This window comes from Polypterus senegalus, chromosome 14 (genome assembly GCF_016835505.1).
Source record: "Polypterus senegalus isolate Bchr_013 chromosome 14, ASM1683550v1, whole genome shotgun sequence".
Taxonomy (NCBI): domain Eukaryota; kingdom Metazoa; phylum Chordata; class Cladistia; order Polypteriformes; family Polypteridae; genus Polypterus; species Polypterus senegalus.
In genome coordinates, this window is record NC_053167.1 from 39457149 (window position 1) to 39480151 (window position 23003).

Here is a 23003-nt window from a genome sequence, read left to right on the forward strand (position 1 = left end):
CCCTTGGGGAAAAAACACACAAAACCATGGGGAGAACATGAAAACTCCACACAAGAAACACTTGGGATGTAAAGCCTGGTTTTCTTGTTGGGAGAAAGCAGAGTTACCATTGTACTCTACCTAAGGCAATTTTGCTACAGGTTTAGGAGACTTCTGGATCACAATATAGGGTCAAATTCATGAGCCTATTTCATTTGGCTTTGATATTATTTAAGATGGTAGTGCTGAGTTATGTTTTTAAAAGTCACAACTAATGTTCATTTAAAAATACAAACAGTGTGGTCCAGTGACACAAGAACTGGACTTGATCTTTAGGTAAATGACTCTACTAAATGAACAGCAGCAATAAAAATAAGTGAGAAAAGCTGCTGCCTCATGTATACATAATCCTGAGTTTGAATCCCATTCCCAGTCATTGTCCATTCAGAGTTGGCACATTCTCTTCATGTCGGCATGGATTTTCCTCCCAAATACCCCAAGATGTGCTGGTTAGGTTGACTGGCAATTTCAAACTAGCCCAGTGTGGGTGGGTCGGTCAGTGAGTGAACCTTGTGGTGGACTGACATTCTGTCCAGTGCTGTTTCTTAACTTGTGCTCAGTGATGCCAGAATAGTTTTGGCTTCCAGCGACCTTGAATTGGATTAAGTGGATGTGATATTGTTATATTAGGGCATGTAATTAATATCTACCCAAGGTGCCTGGCATTGTCCAAGTATAAGTGGATAACAGGAGTGACGGGAGGGCACAGCAATTACCTGGCCAAGACGCCAGGACCTGGGGAGAGAGCATCTGCGAGGCACTACCTGTCTTGGAACGCTAGAGGGCAGCCCTCCTCAGTGGTGTGGCACCACAGATTCCTGCAGGGCACATTGGGAGTTTTACTTTGGTACAGCCCTGTTGGGTTACCTTGAACTTCCATCACACCTGGCAGTAATTCTAGTTAACGCTAATGAGCCACCTGGAGCACTCCCAGGAGCAACATAAAAGGGCCGCTTCACTCCATTCAGGGAGCCAGAGTCAGGAGGAGGAGGTAAGCGAAGCTGGGAGAGGAGTGGAGGTGAAGAAAGAGAGAAGAAAAGGACTGTGCTTTGGTGCTTTTGCTTGTTTGTATTGTGCTGCTGTGGGGAGTGAGGAAAAGCTCTTCCTCGCAGAAATAAAGTGTGTTGTGTGCTGCACTTGTGTCTCTGCCTGTCTGTGTACCTGCCTCAGTGGTCTACACAGGTTACAGTAAGAAACCAAATATTTCTATATTTTTAAAGTCTGCACATGTCCCATTTGGCATCTACACTACATCTTCATCAGTTCCTCTGCACTAATAATTGAGAATTTGTTCATGTTTTGTATAATTGGTTTCCATAATTGCCATAACTACTTGCCGGGTTGGAACCATGGATGTAACTTCTTTATATTGCATGAGTTATTGTGGTTTCACTAACAGATGTTAAATTTCATGTTAATAAGCTGGATGGCTTGTTGATTAACGAAATCCATGGAAAGCAGAAACCATCTACAGTAGTGGGGTCAGGTGGGGTTGTGGTTTCACAGACATCACTGTGAGTTTCTGTATTATTACAGCAGAGAGCACTAGTTACCAGTTTTCTATAGTGTTTTATGATTTAAAGTTGTTTCATTCAACAATCATTTACAAAATGTTTGTTTGCCAAGGTAGATTGCAGACCAGTTGGACTGAGTCGTTGGTTTGTCCAACTACATAACTGAGAGTCACAGGAACGTGTTGTGACTGTCTGACTCTTTAAGATTACGTAAATGAAGTCTGCAACTGAAAATCACTGGAAAAGTTGTGTAATGTGACAGGGACTTTAAGGGTTTAATGTTAAAGCTAATTGCAGCTTTTAAACGTGTGGGTGATTTCTCAGTTTTAGAGTTCTCAGCAGAAAGGGAGTACATATGGTGAGGAGTAAAACTGAACTGAGTCTAGCTTGGTGGGTGAAAAAAATGAACCAATTAGGAACATGACAGCACTAACTTCACAAGTTTACACTAAAGAAGATAACTGCTGTCACTGCTAAGGGCTCATTTTATAGATTTGCTGTGGTCTGACTTGTAAGAATACTCACCAGAAGCATTCAAATACTTTAAAATAACATAACATTCTCAAACCTACCTGGTCCAATTTGCAGTTTCTGGAGATGAACATTTCACATTTTAACAAGCAATTCTGATAATTAGTTTCTTATGTACGGTACGTGATATAGGAAAACATTTTCATGCATAGTTCCATTATAATTCTTTACTATGGTATATGTGCCATACTGAAGTGCTGCATCATTGTTTCTCTGTTATCAACTGCGTGAGTATGTTGAATTAGAATATTCACCATTTTTTGCATTTGTCCTATAAATTAACTAAATAAACGTACTAAGACATGTTAAAATCATGTTCTTTAATTTGTGCATACACTGTAGACTATTATCACATTAGTTAATTTGGTGAATTTTGGGAAACACACTGGTATACATCTTTGTAAGGGATAGAATTGAGTCCCACATTTCACAAGACTAACCTTACATCTATAAATAGAAATATACCAGCAGTACGTTCTTTAAAGTGCATGCCAAAGCATTCATTGACAGAAAGTCAGGTCACTTCAGAGCTGTCATTATGATAGGCTAACAAGTTGAAAAGCATTTGTTAGATTTTAGATGATAATGTTGATAAAAGGGAAAATTTACAAGAAGACTTTTTTTCTTTGTTTTTCATTGATCTTTGATAGATTTTGCTTCTGTAAGTGAAGCTTCAACTGCTACTCTTTGGTATATGTTTTAGTTGAATTTAATTTCTGTATGGTGAGAATATAAGGATGGCAATATATTTTCTTGTAAAATTAGATATGCAAAAAAATAATAATAATTGAAATAAGTTTTGACAATTTACACTAGCTGAACAAAATCTATAAACCACTACACTACTACTGGGTAGGCCGTCCTTTTGAGCTCTAAACAGCCTCAGTTCTTCATAACACAAGATGTTACAAACTTTCCTTTGACAGTCTGGTCCATGACATGACTGCATCACACAATTTCTGGAGATTTGTCAACTGCACAGTCATGCTGGGAATCTCCTATTCCACCACATCCCAATGGTGTTCAGCTGGATTTAGAGCTAGTGACTGGGAGAGTCATTAAACAACTCTCAACTCATTGTCATGAATTGAGATGCCCTTTCCTTTGTGACATTCTGCATTCATGCTGGGATTAGCCATTACAAGAATGGTAAGTGGTGACCATGAAGGAATGGACACAGGTGGTGACATTCAAGTAGTGACTGATTGGTATTAACAGGACCAGAGTGCTAAGAAAACATTCTTCACAGCATTACACCACCACCACCAGCCTGGACTCTTGACCCAAGGCAGGTTGGGTTGCAAGGATCTTTGCTGTTGGCACCAGATTCTGGTCCTACCATCTGTGTGCCTCAAAAGAAATTGAGATGAATCAAACCATGGTACATTATTCCAATATTCATCTGTCCAGTTTTGGTGAGCCTGTGCTCACTGCAGCCTCAGCTTTCTGCTCTGGCCTGACAGGAATGGAACCCGACATGGTCTTCTGCTTTTATATTCTGTCTGTCTCAGGATTTAACGTGTTGTGCATTCTGAAATGCTTTTTTGTTCACCACAGTTGTACAGAGTGTTTATTAGAGTTACCATGGCCTTTCTGTCAGCTCACACTAATCTGGCCATTCTCATCTTTGTACAGAACTGCTGCTCACTTGATGTTTTTTGTTTTTTGCACCATTCTCAGTAAACTCTAGAGACTGTTATGCATGAAAATCTCAGAAGATCACGAGTTACAGAAATGTTTCAAACCAGCCTGTCTTGCTCCAGAATTCCTGCCACAGTTGAAATCATAAATCCATCCATCCATTATTTAACCCGCTATACTGTATCCTAACTACAGGGTCACGGGGGTCTGCTGGAGCCAATCCCAGCCAACACAGGGTGCAAGGCAGGAAACAAACCCCGGACAGGGTGCCAGCCCATCGCACGAGTTGAAATCAGAGATCACATTTTTCCCCATACTGGTGTTCAATGTAAACCAATAACTGATGCTCTCCAAATGCATCTGCATGATTTTATGCATTGCAATGCTGCCACATGATTGGCCGATAGATACTTGCATGTATAAGCAAGTATACACCTAATAATTTGCTCAGTAAGTAAGTGTATTTATAGGGGATACAATATACTCCCACATTTCAAAAGCCTAGCCTTACATCTGTTAATGGAAATGTTCCATCAGTAAGTTGCATGCAAAAGCGTTCATCAACAGAAAGTCCGGTCACTTAGCTGTGATTAGGGCAGGCTAACAAGTTGAAAAGCATTTGTGAGATTTTGCATAATAATGTCGTTAAAAGGGGAATTGTCGCTAAAAAGATGCAAATGTCCTTTTTTATTTTTCATTCATCTTGGATAGTTTTTACTTTTGCAACTGAAACTTCAACTGCTATTCTTTGATATATGTTTTTGGTTGAATTTCATTTCTGTATGGTGAGAATACAAGGATGACAGTCTGACATTATATTTTCTTGTATTATTACATGAGCAAAAACAGAATAATTGTTTTGACAATATGTAATTGCAATTTGTAATATTTATAGCTACTAAATTATTAATGATTTATTAAAGAAGGTATGAACATAATTTGTATGTTTTATTTTAAATTAATCAGATTTATCTCCTTTGCAGAAATGGTATTTAATTTTCTCTCTTTATTTTCTTTCCAGGTCAACTGACAGCTGCAGTTTGTGAACATTTTCTGAGGTGTATCAACCTAAGTCAAATGTCTTAAGTGATATAAATGTAGATGCTTCATGATTATCAACAAGAGTAACTGCAGAAATTGACTTCAATCCCTGTTCAGAATGGTAACACATGTTTCCTAGATTTGGATCATCATGGAAAAGACAGGAGGATGATTAGAATTAAAGCTGAAAACAAGTTCACTTTCTGGTCTCCTCCAGGCAGATTTCATGCTACAATATGCTTCTTATATCACTTAAAACCGCTTCAGGTGGATTTCAAACCCATTTCTAACATCAGATCAGCTCTTTGCTTGTTCTTTTGAGATGCAGTCCAGGTTCATTTCATTTTCTTTACCATTGAACTGTGGCTGCGCCAAACTGATGGACCCTTTGAAGACAACTGAAAAATCTGAAAATGCAAGGAGGACATTTTAGAGTTAATCCCAACTCTACACGTATATGTAGAAATAGCTCTGCAATGTTTCCCTTGAATTTCCTTAGATTGGATCCCATGTGATTTATTCATTGGGAGAAGAATCAATAATTTGGAGACTGATGAAGTTACCTTAAAAATCAATTTTGTGTGGAAAAGACACAATCAGATGATTTTCTATGTTTTTTTTTTGTTTGTTTGTTTGTCCCATGACAACCTATAAGAATATGTGTATTCTGACTTCAAAACATAACTTTCAACCCCCAAGGACTTTCACATCTTCTCTATGGATTTTAATTTTTCCCTTGCATTCTTCAGTATCAATATAAATGTGTTTTTCTTTGATGGTTTAAGCTTTTTTTTAACCGGTCACAAACATTCCCTTGACAATCACATGGGGTATGTGGGACAATGATACTTTATACATAAAGAATAAGGTGTGATTGAAGATTTGTGTGGGAAGTGAAAAGAAACAAGCTGGCAAGTATTTATAAATAACTATAAATGGAAAATTGCCTTTTCATCTGCTGCACTTCTGAGCACACTTGAACTGTGGGGAGGTTAAACAGGTAGAATCTTTTACCCACACACTGGAAAGTAAAGCATAATTTGGTCGAATGTAATTCTTAGATTTAGAAGACATTTGCTGCGGAATATTCATCAATATAAGAACTCAAGCATCCCCCTAAACGTTGTTCCATACTTAATGAGATTAAGGGAGGTACTTCAAGATGGTATCAAACAAAAGACTTTGGATTGTCCTGGCTCTGCCAATGGCAGCTCTTCTGGAGTTTTTTGGACAACATGTTGCCACTATGACGCAGATTGCTTTGCCAGATGAAGGCAGTTCAGTTCTGCATGAACGTGTCAAGCGAGGGTGGGTCTGGAACCAGTTTTTTGTGGTTGAAGAATATACTGGAACTGAACCACTCTATGTTGGAAAGGTAATCAAATAAAATAATTGGATGTATAAAAATGTTGTTTATAATTAAAATGCTAAAATGTGAACTTTGAAGAAGAGTATGAAGGACTTGTCCTATATTTGAAAATACATGGCATACACAAAACTGTTACTTACAGGGAGCTTTTGCGGTGTGTCTGTAGATTAGTTTTGTACGGAGAATTGAGCTGCCAACCACTTTTTTTTTCCCCTAAAAGAGTTTTTTGGGGTGTTTTTCCTTGTCTTCTTAGAGAATCGAAGCTGGGAGGCTATCAAAAGGCAGGGCCTGTTAAAGCCCATTGCGACACTTCTTCTGTGATTTTGGGCTATACAAAAACTTGTATTGCATTGTAAACTTCTAACAGGAAACTTCTGCTTCTCTTATTAGCCTGCAGGTTAAATGCAGAAATAGTGACTTGAGACCACTTCATCCCTAGGGAGCCCTGAAGTATGGTCTGATTTCAGCTCTATAAATTGTATATACTCGTTAGTTTTTATGACATCAAATATTTAGCAAGTGAGCTAGTGCAGTGCTCACAGTGGGGAGACAAGCTGGTGGCCCCAGCCACACATATGCTAGATGTCCATCTATCCATCCATTATCCAACCTGCTATATCCTAACTACAGGGTCACGGGGGTCTGCTGGAGCCAATCCCAGCCAACACAGGGCACAAGGCAAGAAACAAACCCCGGGCAGGGCGCCAGCCCACCGCAGGGGGCACACACACACACACACACACATCAAGCACACACTAGGGACAATTTAGAATCGCCAATGCACCTAACCTGCATGTCTTTGGACTGTGGGAGGAAACCGGAGGAAAGCCACAGAGACACGGGGAGAACATGCAATCTCCACGCAGGGTGGACCCGGGAAGCTAACCCAGGTCTTCTAACTGTGAGGCAGCAGCGCTACCCACTGCGTCACTGTGCCGCCCATGCTAGATGTCATTTACTGAATTTAAAAGAGAATTGGACCCTTTTTTGAATTCGTTATAACAGTCTTCAACGCCAGTATTAAGATCTTGAATTGTTGAATTACCTGTGGTTTCAGTTTTTAATATTACTTTTTTTCCTCTTGCAGTCTGTCTTTACAATCTCAGAAATTAATAACATCGACTTAATATTTAAAATTTTCCTGGCAAAATGCTAACTTTCAAAATGATCTACAATCCGTTTAAACTTTTATCAGTTGAACAAGTTGACAACATATTGAATGTTGGTATTTTTGTTATTTTTTTCTAAAAAATGCTCATTTTAGAAATGAATTTAAATGTGCGAGAATTCCAATTTGTTTTACGTTAGTGACAATATGTCAGACATCAGTATTCCAAAGAACATTTTTTAAATGTAAACTATTTCATTCTTTATATTTTTATTCTCAAAATGTTCTGTTTATAAGTGATTTGAAATGCACTAAAATCGTACAGATGTACAGTAACAACATATTGATAGAGTATCAACAGTCCACCTTAAAAGATATAAAAACATAAATATCATACAGTATACAAGGTAGGTCTCTGGTTATGAAAGAGTTGTTTTTGCAGATGTCTATAATCTGATATTGCATGGGGAACCTTTACACACGTCAGGGCCTGGAATAGAAGTGTACTAATGGGTGCCTCCAGAACCTTAGCCTTATAACATACTGTATTAGCCATTTAAAAACACTGTCACTAAAAGAGCTTTATAACTTTTAACAGGTTGCTAGCATGTACTTTTCTTTCTTTTCAAGCCAAATGCAAAAGATAATGAGCTCACATATTATAATTAGATATTGCCTTAAAAAGATTGTTTTCTATAATTATGATTGAGTTTCTCAAAATATCTACACTTTTTGATGAATGTTACAATATGCTGTTTTTGTTTCAATCTGTGATTGTATTGGTAAGGCCAAAAGAAAATCAAACCTCATTAAGCAGTAATCAGAGATTGTTTCATTTAGTGGAATAATATTTTAAGTTAGGAAAATTTTTTAAAAAGTGTCAGTTTTTACATCTATTAAGGATATTAAACTTTCCGCCAACATTACATGATTATAATGTATATAGTAATCCCTCCTCGATCGTGGGGGTTGCGTTCCAGAACCCCCTGCGATAAGTGAAAATCCGGGAAGTAGAAACCATATATTTGTATGGTTATTTTTATATATTTTAAGCCCTTAGAAACTCTCCCACACTGTTTATAAATATTCTCTGCACAGTTATACAGTAAACCCTCGTTTATTGCGGTTAATCTGCTCCAGACAGATAAATGAATTTCCACAAAGTAGGATTCTTTATTTATATATGTAATATTTTTACAGTTTGAGCATAGAAAACCTGTTTACGACCTTCTAAATACGTTTTTTTAACATTATTAGAGCCCTCTAGACATGAAATAACACCCTTTAGTCAAAAGTTTAAACTGTGCTCCATGAGATGACAGTTCTTTCTCACAATTAAAAGAATGAAAACATATCTTCCTCTTCTAAGGAGTGTGTGTGTCAGGAGCAGAGAATGTCAGAGAGAGAGAAAAGTAAACAAGCAAAAATCAATAGGGCTGTTGGGCTTTTAAGTATGGGAAGCACCGTGATAAAGTGGCCGCAATGAAGGGATCAATATGAAGGTAGTCTTTCAGAATTTTTTACAGGCTTGTCCGTATCTTCTAAGCAAACAGCCACTGTGCAAACAGCCCCTCTGCTCACACCCCCTCCGTCAGGAGCAGAGAATGTCAGAGATAGTGAGAGAGACAGAGAAAAGCAAACAATCAAAAATCAATAGGTGCTGTTAGAGCTTTGAAGTGTGCAACGCACCGCATGGGAAGCATATCTTATATCACTGAGGAGTTTTATTTAATATGTAATACGTGCTCTGATTGGGTAGCTTCTCAGCCACCTGCCAATAGCATCCCTTGTATGAAATCAACTGGGCAAACAAACTGAGGAAGCATGTACCATAAATTAAAAGACCCATTGTCCGCAGAAATCTGCGAACCATATATTTACAAATGCTTACATTTAAAATCCGCGATGGAATGAAGCCGCGAAAGTCGAAGCGCGATATAGCGAGGGATCACTGTAGTTAAATCTGATAAAAGCTTGCCAAATGCAGACTGAATGAATATGACCCTGGTAGTCTGTAGGCTAGTAATACAGTTGTGCTGGAATTTGTTCTAATATCTAATACCTCAAAGAATACAAATGTGGCTAAATTTTAGAAACAGTATGTAGTTCATCACACAGAATCATCTTAAGACCAGTATCTCTTGGTTCATGAAGGAATGTAAAACCATTTGGTGCTGCCTCAGCTAAACACATTTCAGATTTATTAAGACAGGTTTCAGTATGAAGACATAAATCAGACGTTGTACTTTTTCAAAGCAGCAAATGTTTAACAAACAGTATTTTAAACTTCAAATGTGTTTTTGATGGGGTATTAGACTTTTATTTAATTTGAAAGTTACTAGTACAGGAATAAGTGGTGGTAGATATGATCCATCCATCCATTTTCTAACCCGCTGAATCCGAATAGGGTCACGGGGGTCTGCCGGAGCCAATCCCAGCCAACACAGGGCACAAGGCAGGAACCAATCCAAGGCAGGGTGCCAACCTACCGCAGGACACACACAAACACACCCACACACCAATCACACACTAGGGCCAAGTCAGAATCGCCAATCCACCTAACCTGCATGTCTTTGGATTGTGGGAGGAAACCGGAGTGCCCGGAGGAAACCCACGCAGACACAGGGAGAACATGCAAACTCCACGCAGGGAGGACCCGGGAAGTGAACCCGGGTCCCCTAACTGCGAGGCAGCAGCACTACCACTGCGCCACCATGCCGCCGGTAGATATGATTTTAAATCTAATTATGCTATTAATACTCCAGTTATTAATTGATTTTAATTTTGTTTTATGAATAAATTATTAGTTGCCTCATAACAGGAATTTCGGGCTGCATGTACAGAGCCATAACGGGTGAGACAAAAATCATCCTGCGATTTAAAATCATGATACTGCGACCTGGATGGTCTGATTAGTCAGCAAGTCATATTTACCATAATTTGGATTATAACATAAAAGATCTCCTCTAGGTAAAATGCAGTAACCATTTCTCTTGAAAAATCCAGGCCTTTTGAAAAATGAAATCCCATATATTAAAAATGCTCTATTTTTATTTGCACTATAAGTCTCTAACCAGCAGTGAAGCGTGTGATATCACCCGTCTTTGAGTGCTTTCTTTTTATCAGCCTCGACAGATGTGCTGCTAAGTGTCGAATACTGGTTCTTGATTTGAACTGGTGACCTGGGTGCTGATTTACTAAAATTTGACATCTTAACCCAACCCCCAAAACACCAACCACCCCGAACTCAACCTCAACACGAATTGGTGTTTCTGATTTGGCTAACTATATTGTGGCCTGGAAAGACTTGAGTCAAATCAGAAAGGGCTGCATTCTCTTAAAAAACTAAGTCACCCCAATTTTTGGTGTACTTAGTTGCTGTTTGGTTCATGATGTGGTCCTCCAAAGCATATGATTTTCTCACAAACACTAGGTTTACTACAGATTTTTGGGATATGAAGCAATCAGTACTTTCAGCAGGAAAACCAAAGATATACTGTATATATTGCAGAACACACAATGTATAAACCTGCACTTAACAGAGAACAGATTACGTTTAGAGTAGTGTTCACCATTTTCTGTTTGTGTTCTCAGTAACTTCAAAAATGCCACTCTTGCTGTGGAGTTCAGCTGGTTGGCTGCTAGATACTTGTATTCATACATTCACCATTAGATGAACAACCAATTGCATTCTGATTTTTTTTCCTAATCGAGCGTTGGCTTTTACCCTAGCTGGATTTTATTTTTCCACTCAGCTTGGATTACTTTTCTGCTCCTGGTAAATTATCAAAAAATCCCCTCAAGTGATACTAAACACTCATTGAGCAGGTTTTGGAGCAGCAAACTGCAAATATTTATCCCAGTTTTAGAAGCACTCTTCTAAGGGAGTAGCAAGTAATCCTCTTGGAACAAGATGGAATATTTTAGTGCAGTTTATTGTATACAACAGGAAAAAGGTTTTCAATAAGCTCTATATCCAGGTGTTGATAATGCACATTTATAAACTCCTATGTTTTATTTCTGTCATTGTAGTCACTTGAAAAAGCTGTGGTTTTCTTCCACATCGCTGGACACTTTTGATCGATGAAGAAAATATGTGTTGGATTTATTGAATTTGATGCATTTCACAACTATGTCAGCCAATTATTGAGCAAGCTGCAAAAAGCTTTTTTCTACATAGAAAATTATATAAACAAATCTCTAACACACAATTTGCTATTATGTCCTCCTTAAAGCTAGCAGAAGTCACATCTTGCTTCTATGGAAAACACAGTTTGATTTGGCAAAAATATTACAACAAGCCAAAGGCACCTGATTTTTTTTTTGTCCACTGTATGTGAAAATGTCACATTTGTTACGGCTCAGATAGTACAGCTCCTTTCCATCTAAATCCAAAGCCTAATACAAATGTATGACTTCTCTGTCTTTTTTGTTATTGTACTTTCCTACTTGTTAGTTTACTTTCTTACTGTAGCCAGTTTTGATTGATCTTTGCAAACCTGCCAGATGGATTTTTCAGTAATGACATCATGCAAAACACCTTTGATATTTTAATACATGAACAACTTTTGTAATGTATGGTTTTTGTTCAGTTAGTCAATAACATTTTTTACTCAAGTTTTAGTGACCACAAAAGGCCACCTGGTCACTTTTGTACAGTCATCTCATTTCTGACTGCCCATTCTAGCATCCTGAAAATATACCAGATACACATCCCTAATGTGTTCTGAGGCTTAATGGACTTCTGTTGGCAATGGAATGATCAGTTTTTGTCAATTAACATATATTGTGAGCTACAAATGAGAGGAGAACCCCAAGCAGGCAACCCCATTTATTTCCCAAGTCCAAAAAAAATTTAACAAAAACGAGTGTGCAGTGGGGCAACAAAAATAAGTCATAGCAGTTGTCTTCCTAGCCTCTGGAGCTTCTCAGAAAAATTGTTTCTCTTGAGCAGATCCTGGTCAGAAAGTTCCATCATGTGAGACTGTGTTCATCAGACTGAGATACCATCTTCCAGGAGCCCTCAAATTTATATCATCTTGACTTGAAGAGGTGTGGAGTAACTGGCATTGGTTGTGGCTTAGGTGCCCTCACTAAGCGGTTTCTCAGAGCAACAGAGGAGAAAAGAGAATGTATTGATAATGTTGTACTCGGTGTTGCCCCGGCAGTGTATTACATACCTTCCCTGAGCCTTGAAAGTAAACCTCAGGTGCCCATGCATGACATTATCTTTATATACAAGCAAAAAAATATTCATAGTTATCAACATCGATCCTTGAAGATGTTATATTGGGCTGACATGTAAAAAAGGATTTCATGTTTTCTTTAAATAAAGAGGAAAATGATTTCTTCCCTTAAACTTTGATAAGGGCAAACTTGTTAATTTTGTCCTGTATCAATATTGTTAGAGTAGTGGATAGAACAGTGGCTCGATTTAGGGACTTTTTGAAAATCTAAAAAAGGAACATTTGTAGCACATAGGGAACATTTGTAGCATATGAGAGGGAATAAGTATAACCTACAGTCTTAAAGCAGTTCTTTACAGAGCGATACCATATGGCAGGGTTTCTGACTCTGGTCCTGGAGTGCTACAGTGGGTACAGGTTTTTATTTTAACTCTTGGTTTAATAAGTAACCAGTTATTGCTGCTACTTAACTTTGCTTAACTTCACTTTTATTGACTTGCTTTTTAACATTCAGTCCTCAGATTTGCTTAATATTTTTCCTTAATTTCTTGCATTTGTTTTCTTTTCACCTAAACAGAAATGAGTTTTGAAGTAAATCAACAGATGACCAGCTAAGTCAGGGCCTCAGACTCCAACTAGTTTCTTATGTAGAAGACAATTCTTGTTGTTTATTAACTCTTTGAGGGCTAAATATTGTTTTCCAAAAAACAAATTTTTCTGAAAATGGTTTTACACAGAAAGCAACCTAACTTGTCTGTTGCTGCAAGCTGTGGCTGCTGTCGGCACCTGTTTAGCATCTCTGGCAGCACTGGCTGTGCAGGGGTGGCTTAATGGCCAGCAGGAATGTGTGGCAGGCCGTCAGCCTGGCTGTCTTCATTAGGCAGTCACAGTATGACACAATTTGGTTTGTACCTCCTGTCAGTGTAAGTGGCGGTCCTCCCAGGTGAACATTGCTGTAGGCGCATCAATTGCACGAACATGTTAAACACCATGATCAGCTGGGGACCGATCAGCTGAAGCTGGTACCTCACTTTCGTTATCGATCTCCATCTCCACTTGCACCATAATCGAGTCCGATTCAGCGATAATAGACAAAACATCATCCACGCAGTATTTTGCTTTGCACATTCACTTTGGTGCCTCGCCAGATGTCAAAGCAATTTTAAAGGTTGTTTGCTTTTTGCTACTCACGCACGCACGCACAGGGAATCGAGGGCATATTAATGAAGCTAACTTTCCTTCTAGCAAAGAGAGTTAAACTAAAATGTAACAGTTTTGTCACAGTTTACAGATGATTATCATTCTCTACCCCTGAGTTTTGACAAAAGTCAACATCTGCCATGAAACAGTTAAACCCTTCATTATGTTCCATTGCTTGTTGGTGCTCTCATTCTGCCAGAGCAGACATTTTCAAAACTATTGATTTACTTATTTGTAACAACGCCATCAAAATGTTTTGTGGACCTGAGCAGATTAACTTTACTGATACTTTCACCTTTCTTTATTTTCAAATATTATATGATGGACACAGGTTGCTGGTCATGTGTTGGCTTGTTTTCTATTTCATTATTATTTGGCTGCTAATTAAGAAAATAATAATTAAGTGGTCAGAGTATTTAAATAGTCAGTTAAAGTTAAGGTAAAAGAGTTAATTGGCAGCAAAAGCTGGTCACTAATTAAGAAAAGGCTCAAATGAAAACCTGCTGACACAGTAGCACTCCAAGACTGGAGTTGGAGACCCTTGCTACAGGAACCATTCACATGAAGGTTCCAGAAAGGACATTTTATTTAGATCCATAACAGGTTCTATAAATCACCATCAGTCACAGATTTGTGAAATTTCAATGAGTTTGTGATTTTAAAAGAACTCTTGCAGCAAGCAATAACATAGGCTCAGTTCAGGTTTCTTTACCTGTTGTGCCTTGCTAGTCTACCAGACATTAAAAATTCCTGTTTCATCCATATTAGAACTATTTTAAAAGCCCAAAGAGCTAATTTCATATTCAATGACCCTTTACCAGAATGAAATATTTTTTGTCAAGTGAAGGCTCTACCAGGAACTACAAGTAAAGAGCCATTAAAGAATCAATACTTTTAAGTGTGTTAAGTGTGTTTAGGGACAATTTCTAGCATTGGGTTCGAGATAACATGCCACAATGTCAGAGTTTACTTTCATTTTTATGACATGAAAAGGTAACAAAGAAAGGCTGATTTTCTGCATGTGTGATGTACTAGTGTCCTAACAAGCATCGATTTCTGGTTTGAGCCTATTGTTACAGCTCCCTACTGGACAAAGTGGGCTGCAAAAACAGATGTGCAAGTGATATTACAATATCTTAACAATATGATAATTTTGTGCACTATTTTATTAAATTATTCTAATACTTTGCATTCCACATTATGATTCAATTCCTGTTTTGCCAGTAAGAAACAAAACATTCTATTACATATCAGCAGCAATAAATAGCTGTGCTGCTCTCCACTGCTGTCTCTTTGATGATGAAAAAGAAAACAAAGAATTCATATTTTTTAAGAGACAGATGACAAGTGACACAAGTAGGAGTGTGCAGTCCTTATCCTTGCTAAAACGACAGTGCCAGTTCATCACTGACAATAAGGGACATCTCATTGTCTGTTATACATAACTTAAACAGTCAGCAATAAAGTATTAACACAGCTAAAAGAAACAAGGTCACAATGATGGATGATTTGCCTGGCCATTTTTATCAATGTCAGGCCAGGGGTCTTTATCAATGTTACTAACCCCTGTATGAATTAGTAAGGAGTCTCAACAGATGTGTAGTTCAAATGACCTCACAGGCCTGTATTAATTTTGCAGGATTAAAATCACTTTTCACCTCACTAGGCTTTTTATTTCAAATCAGGATGTCATTCTTTCAATCTATTATTAAAGGCACACAACTCCTGATGTACAGAATCAGTGCACTTTGACTATCCTGGAAAGCAAGGATATATGATTTGTGTTCTGTTATCACACTTGGAAAAATAAATTGCCAGTTGAAGTGATTATTATAATCTCTGTCTGCTAAAGGAGTAGCATTAAAATGTAATTTTTCCTACTTCTCCAAAGGAAGGAAGACAGGCAGGAGATGTGTTTAAGAAGAGTGTCACTGAATGAAAGAATTAGCAAAATTATGGATAAACAAAAAATTCCCATTCTATGTTTACAAGGTACAGTAGTAAACTGAAAGTACTAGATATAGAAGAGACGTTGTTTAGCCATGTCTGTGATACTGAAATAAATGGAGTAGGTCTACATCAAGAACTGAAAAGAGGAATTATGGAAGTGAGCATTGCAGACTGACTGATTCATTGATTAAGATGGAAGCTTTGTGGAATGGGGATGTCTGCCATATAATTAGCTGTTATGCAGAGGCAGTATGTGGGGCGAGGCAACCAGGTGATCTCCTCAGGTGACACTTTTGGTAAAGTATTTTTTTAACATTAGAAGGGACCTGTTCGGAAGTACAAATGGCAGCTTCTTGGCCCCTGTACACACAACGCCACACAATGGTGGAACCCACCCATATGGATACCCACAGAGCAGATAGAAATTGTAGTCCCATGGGACAACCCTGTCGGAGTTCTTGAGTGCCACCAGGGAAAGCTGCAGGGGAGCACTATCCCTTCTTAAGGATTTCCGCCTGATGTAGAAGTGCTTCCAACATGCACTGCTCCCAGGTCCGGCATAAAAGAAGCCAGTTTTCTTGTCTAAAAAGGAGGGAAATGGATACATGTGAAGGTATTGGCTTAAATAAAGGTTCTTGTGTTTGAACCCGTCAGTGTGTTGTGTAGTTGTGTCTGGTGCTTGGAGCTCCTACTGGCCACAGAGAGATAATTATGAACCTTTAGAATTACCTACAGATCCAGCCTATTATCTGTAATAATTATCTGCTGCCCACCGCATAGTAGTGAAACAGGACAAACTTTAAAAATCAATAATAAAAAATGAAAAAATGTAATAATTTGTATTGAGAAGAACTTATATTGATAGCTTTTGTATGCGAGGGCCTCTTGATACACAATGTTTCTGGTTTAGCTATCGGGGCAAGAATGTAGCTGTGATCTCTTTGCCAAAAATGCAAAATGCTGGCCAAGCAGAAGGTAGGTACACTCCAATGTCAGACGTTGGCACTGTGTCTGGTTGTGTTCAGCTCTGATGGGAAAGCATCCCGTCCTGTGGCCGTGATATCTCTGCCAATGAGCAGGTAGGTACCTTCTAAAGCACATGTAGCTGTAATCTCTTTCTCTCAAAAACATCAAATGTTACTCTTTAACAACCTCTGGAAAATAATGTCTGCTGAACAAACTTGTATCATTAGCTAAGCAGAGGCAAAGTACGCGCCAACATGTGGCGAGATGTACAGTGGCTGGAATGGAGTTTGGTGCGTGAGTGAGGATGGCTCCACCTGACTCCCTCTTCCTGAGGTTCCACCCACACCTCCCCTTGGCTCCTTCCTCCTGATGTCCCACCTACCCCTCCCTTCAGCCCACAACCTGTCTCTTGGATTCTCGCAAATAAATCGGTGCCGCAAACCGAACAATGAGAGAAGTCACAAAATCAACTCGAATGTTCAAGCAAATTATAGAAAAAAACCCAATCTAAATCTGTTAAGTAGTTCTCTCATGAAAAGCCGACAGACAGACAGACAGTCATGGGATTTTATATATAGAGAGATATACTATCTTTAAATATTTTAATTTTTAAAGTTTCAAATTTCGCATAATGCAGATCATATAGCTTGCCTGCACTGCAAACTCATGAATCTTGTCACTGGGAGACTGTCATTAATTTTCAAGATTTTCACATAGCATGCTCTGTATAAATATTGATTGTGTCACCTTGTAGAATTTTATCAGTTTCTGGTATTTCATTAGTGTGTCAGTTGCATGTACAATGACTGTTAAACCTCTCTTAAGTTTACATTGCATGTGTTTAGTTAAAGCATGCAGGCAGGCAGGCAGGCAGGCAGGCACCTTAAAACCTGCTGGACAGTTTGAATATTAAAAAGTATTTAGAGAAGCGTGCAAGGAAACAATTTGTTTTGCATTCAGTTTCACAATTGCAAATATCAAGAAAAACAATTACTTGGGGGAGGTCAAACAAAGGGATTGATACGTTTTTTGTTGGTTGCCATACACTTTTTACTCCAAAAATAACACTTATTATTTTATTTTGTTGTTAGAAGGATGTTGCATCATAGGAGAACTCTATTGTGAAGCCTGCATCACTAAAAGTATAGTATGGGGATTAAGTGTCATTCTTGGTAAGAATAGCAAAAATGTACCTCACCTCCTTTTGGAAATCATGGTGAGGGACACTAAGGAGGAAGAGAATATTAGAGATGAAAACATGAATGGTCATGTTGGAGATAGAAGTAAAGGCTGGAAAGAAGTGCACGATTGACATGGAGTAAAAGGTGCAAACGAAACAGGCAGAAACATCCTGGAGTTCACAAGCAGGTGTGAGTTAAACATTTCGATTATTTATTTTGAAAAGAGAGAAAACCACTTGGTAACATACAGTAACAGAGGGCAGAGAAAACAGATTGACTATATTATGAAGAAAAAACAAAGACAGAGCTGAGAAACTGTAAAAGTCTACCTTTTGAAGGAACAGCAACACATTGTGCAGAATAGTGGGAAATCTTAAACTGAAAAGCTAGGAAAGGTGAGAGAAGAAAAAGAAGACCTGGAAAGATCAGATGGCAGAAACATAAAGTGTAAAGGAAACTAGAAGAGGAAAGAAAAATAGGCTGACTGAAATAAAAGAACTAACTAAGGAGAATGTGGAGGGTTGGTAGAGCAGATGGATACAAATAATACATAATGTGGAAAATATTAAATATCTAAGAGCATTAGTGAAGGAAAAAGAGAAGTAAAAATAACTCAAGGTGGAATGAAGAGACAGAAGAAGCTGTGAAATATAAGAAGATGAAGTTGAAAAAGTAGAAGAAATCAGGAGAAACATCAGGGAAAGAAAAATATAAATGGGCATGGAGAAATGAAATGAGAGCAGCAACAATAGAAATACAAAAAGTTATGGACATAATGGTATGAAGAATTAAATGCTGAAGAGCTGATGAAAATTGGTGTACAAAATGATAGCAGATGGAGATGGGAAGACAAAATTCATAGGAAATATTAAAACAATTAAAGGGAAAAATTGAAAACAAAAGAAGAAAAGGAAGTGGAAATAATGGAGAGATATTTAAAAAATTACTGAATGTTTAAAACCCTGGAAACCCAACAGAACAGTGCAAACCCATAGTAGATCCTAAGGAATGGATCACACCAACAAAAGCTACATCAGAGACACAAAAGTATGAAGAACAAGAAAGCAGCTGGAAAAGATAAAGTACAAGTAATAGTTGTTGGGCAGCAGAGGGTCGAATATACCAATTTAAATATTAAAATCATACTAAAAATGGAAAAGGTGCCGAAAAAATGGAAATGTAGCTCTTTAATATCAGTATACAAGGAAAAGTTACTAGATTGCAAACATAACAAACGTATTAAATTACTATCTCACACCTTTAATGTATGAGAGAAGATAACTGAAAAGAAATGAAGAGAAACAGAGGGTGATAAAGGAAATAAGTTTGGTTTCAGATTTTGAAGAAGAGCCAGCAATGTGATCTTTGCTTTGCTTATTGTAATAAAAAGGGATTGAAGGTAGGAAAGTTATTGTGATGGCTTTTTTAGATCAAAAAAGATCTGGTAATGCTTCAGAAAGGATGCATTTCCTGGTCAGTATATTAGACTCACAAAAAATATGTATGATGAAGCAAGGAGAAAAGTTTGGAATGAGAGTGCGATTGCATCAGGGACAAGCACTGAACACACCATTGTGTAGACTAATATTAGATGAGATCAGGGAAGGCAAACAGGGAAGAATCAAATCAGGTAATCAATTCTGTTTCCAGATATTCTTGAGTTATGAGAAAGCATGAGAGAAGAATTAGAAATGGGACTATAAAGTTGGAAAAAGTGATTCTATAGAGGTGTATGGAATGAAGATAAGCACATCAAAACTAAAGCTATGTTCAGTGACTATAATGGAGAGTGTAAGAATGGGAAATGAATGTCAGGAACAGATGAGTTACTTAGGATCAATGATTCAAAAGGACAGGCATTTAAAGACTGAAAGTAGGAAGAGAAAGAAAGCAAAATGTAAAAAGTTGAGAATGTGTAGCTTTGTAATAAAAGGTTAACTGCTAAAAGAGAAAAACTGTAGTGACACCAGCAATGTTGTATAGTGCAGCTTGGGGATCATCTAGAATGGAGGGAGAAAGAAAGAGGGAAACCTGTGATGGATATGCGGGGTGAACAAAATGGTTCAAGTAAAAAATAGGTACATTAGAAGAGAGCTTAAAGGTGAATGGGATACAGTGGAAGCTGTGGAGAGAATACTCCAGTGGGACAGATGTTTAAGGAAAATAGATGAAAAAAGAAAACAGAACAGCATAAAAGGTGGAGTTTTTAGGAGAAAGCAGGAGGGAGTGACCAAAAACCAGATGGAAGAGTGTGATGGAAGAAGGATATTCAGGACAATCGCTAAAATAATAAGATGGTCAGGAATAGAAGGCAATGGAAAAGAAACACATACCCATTGTGCTGATTTTTGGATAATGGAAATGTCAGGGTGAAAGAAGAATGCAGTATTTAAATTTGGGGTCCCACAGTGTCAGTTTTACACTTGCCAATTTAAAGTAAACTGAGCTTACATCATTGTGAAGGTATATTTCTGTTCTCTCCGGTTCTCTAAAAATGTGAGCCCTCATTTGGAAAACAATCCTTAGCTTTATCTGAAGCATCATTTAAATACATGTTCATTTTCAAAACCTTCCTAATAAGATGAATACAGTATAGTGAAATTCCTGTATTGTTTCATAAATTATGATAAGTAAATGTCTAGTTTCTTAAACTGGCCCAATGTGATGAAGTATGAATGTGTTCCCTTTGCTTAATCCATAAACCAGCCTCCTGCAAAGTGACACTTGAATTAAGTGAGCCTAGACAATAAATGGATGTATCAGCATAATTAATTTTATCTCTTCAAACAGCATGTCATCCATAATCAAAGCTACAACTTAGAGTACTTTAGGTTGGTGACTACTTCTTTTATTTTCAGAAGATTTAATTGTCAATCTCCTCTATCCTGAATTGTATGTACTGTATTTGGTTTAATTTGCCTTTAATTATTACTTGCAATGAACATCCCAGTGATTTGGTCAGGCTTCTTATTTTATTGCTATTCGGTTAAAAAAAAGACTACAAAAAATTGAACTGCATAAAAAACCTAGACAGTGTTTTCAATATATAATTATGTATTTGGAGTTTGCCTAAGAGACCATTTAAATGTAACATAATTTTAATGTAAATGCTGGGAACTGTACAAAAACTGTTCCAAAACTGAAAAGTACTACTCTGTTTAAATTGAATGTGCTGTGCTGATCCAAAGGGAGCACTCAAAAATGAAAGGCAACCACTTGAAACATAACATGCCTGGTAGAAGTTCAGCTTATTATTGTACACTGTTGGGCAAGTCAGGAAGAGTAATTGGTTACTTTTTACTTACTACTCTTTTAGAGAGTAATAACATTATTTAACTTATTACTTAGTACCAAAAGTAATTGGTTACATTAATCGTTACTATATTACTTTTGTCACCCACACCCCATAGCAGGGTCATACAACTAGCTTCTTTTAAAAATGAATCCACTTTAATAGAGCAATTAACCTTGTAGAGACAAGATTCAATAATCAAACCACATAACCACAAACATTGCAGCCTGTATGAAAAATTCTAAATATATAAATTAAAGTACTAGTCTCTTACGACTTTTAAATAAGTATTCTCACAGTAGAAAGGAGTTTCACCAAACGTTTACAAAACATTAAATATTGTATCATGTTTAGGCTCATATCATGCCCAGACTACAGCCTTCAATGTTTGGTCCCAATGTTAAGAAGTGAAACAATGATTGTTTCTCATTAACTCAAGTTTCTCAAACCTCTTATCAGACAATCTGTTTCCTCTCGGAGTGAGCACTAAACCTTCTCAACTGAAAAGTAGCTCCACAGGTGCATGTGCTAGATGGGGTCGAAGTGTTGTACTTCATCATACGTGTTATTGATGTGTGAGAACTGGTTCAGTGTATCAACCTCATAACCTTGTGACCTCAAATCATCCATAATTTCCTTTTCTTCCTAGTAGCTGTCCATCGGCTCTGTCTCAAATGCAAAAAAAGTCCTTGTCATCATGGCTGGCTGACGTCATAGACACAGAGGCAGTCTCCTCTGCAGGAGCAAATTGCACAACACTCTACTGTCAGAAGTTCCCTTGCAAGCTCTCTCCTACCCTCATCTCTTAGTCATCAGAGTTTGAACTTCAATCAGCTGGCAGCTACAAGAAGTGTATCACATTGCTGCCATGCTGCTGTGTCAGATGCTTTAGTAAATTTGACATTGTGTTTTTCGTGGTTGAAAGCATTTTGCCACCGGGACAAAATTTACAACAAATGGCCGTCCAATATTGTTGAGGTAGTACATTTAGTAACAATGAATGACAATATTCTTTGCATCTTTGACTGAGACAAACTCAAAATAATGACAATACTTTCAATTTTTGAAAGCATTCCCTTCTCCCTCATCCTCCTCCATTGCTGTTGAAATAGTACATTTAGTAAGTACTACCCTTATCTACCGTGCATGCACATCATGAAATAACCAACATAGGACAAAAAGAAAGTGTTTTCCGGTAACACAGTGTTAGTTGGATTAGGAACTGTAATAGTATTTGTGGTAGAAATCAAAATCTTAATTAAAAAAGCAAGTTATCCTCTAACAGGACAAATCAGTTATTAGGCAGGAGAAAAGCTGTTCATGGTATCTTTTAATTACTCCTCGGTAGAATGCCTTCAAAAAGCAGTCTGTTACAGCATGGTCAGAAAGATCAGAGAAACAAAGAATAGAGGTTCATTTTATGAACTATTGAATTTACATAGAGTGTCAATCAGTGTGCACATTTACTCTGGCTGGCTCATTGGTTTATACCAAAATGACTTATATAAAATAAAAGTCTATTAGATTATATTCTGGTTCTTCATATACCTTTGAGTTGATCCACCACCCCTGAAATTTCTGTGCATATAACAACTGTCCATTCTGGTTCTTTACAGGACATCTGCTGATTCCTTAGTCATCTCTCAGTTATCTTTCAGTACATTTTGTTGTTAACTTTACCTTTATCTGGTTTCCTGATATACCTAAAAAGGTTTCTGACATTTATTAACCCTTTATGCTTTTATTCTTTAAGATGAATGCTATGTTACTCTAAAGTTATTGTTCCATATATTACTGTTTTAGAAAATTTAATCCCTTACATTATTCGTTACTGGGGAAAGTAATAATATTACAGTAATGCATTACTGCCCAACACTGTTCTTACATACCACTCTTCCCAGAGTAAGTCTCAGAGAACTTATGTATATTTATAACATAGCAGTAATATAAAAACCTTAGAATATTTAAGAAAGCCTTGCAATATT

General features: G+C 37.5%; 1 protein-coding gene across 1 annotated transcript in view; it reads left to right on the top strand.

The window, feature by feature from the left end:
- Positions 1-23003, top strand: part of LOC120514797 (cadherin-22-like) — a 1212176-nt gene that overhangs the window by 477002 nt on the left and 712171 nt on the right. The window contains exon 3 of the mRNA XM_039735358.1: positions 4747-6141. Within this exon, the coding sequence (XP_039591292.1) occupies positions 5929-6141 (213 nt within the window). The 5' untranslated portion in view covers positions 4747-5928. The remainder of the gene's footprint in view (positions 1-4746; positions 6142-23003) is intronic.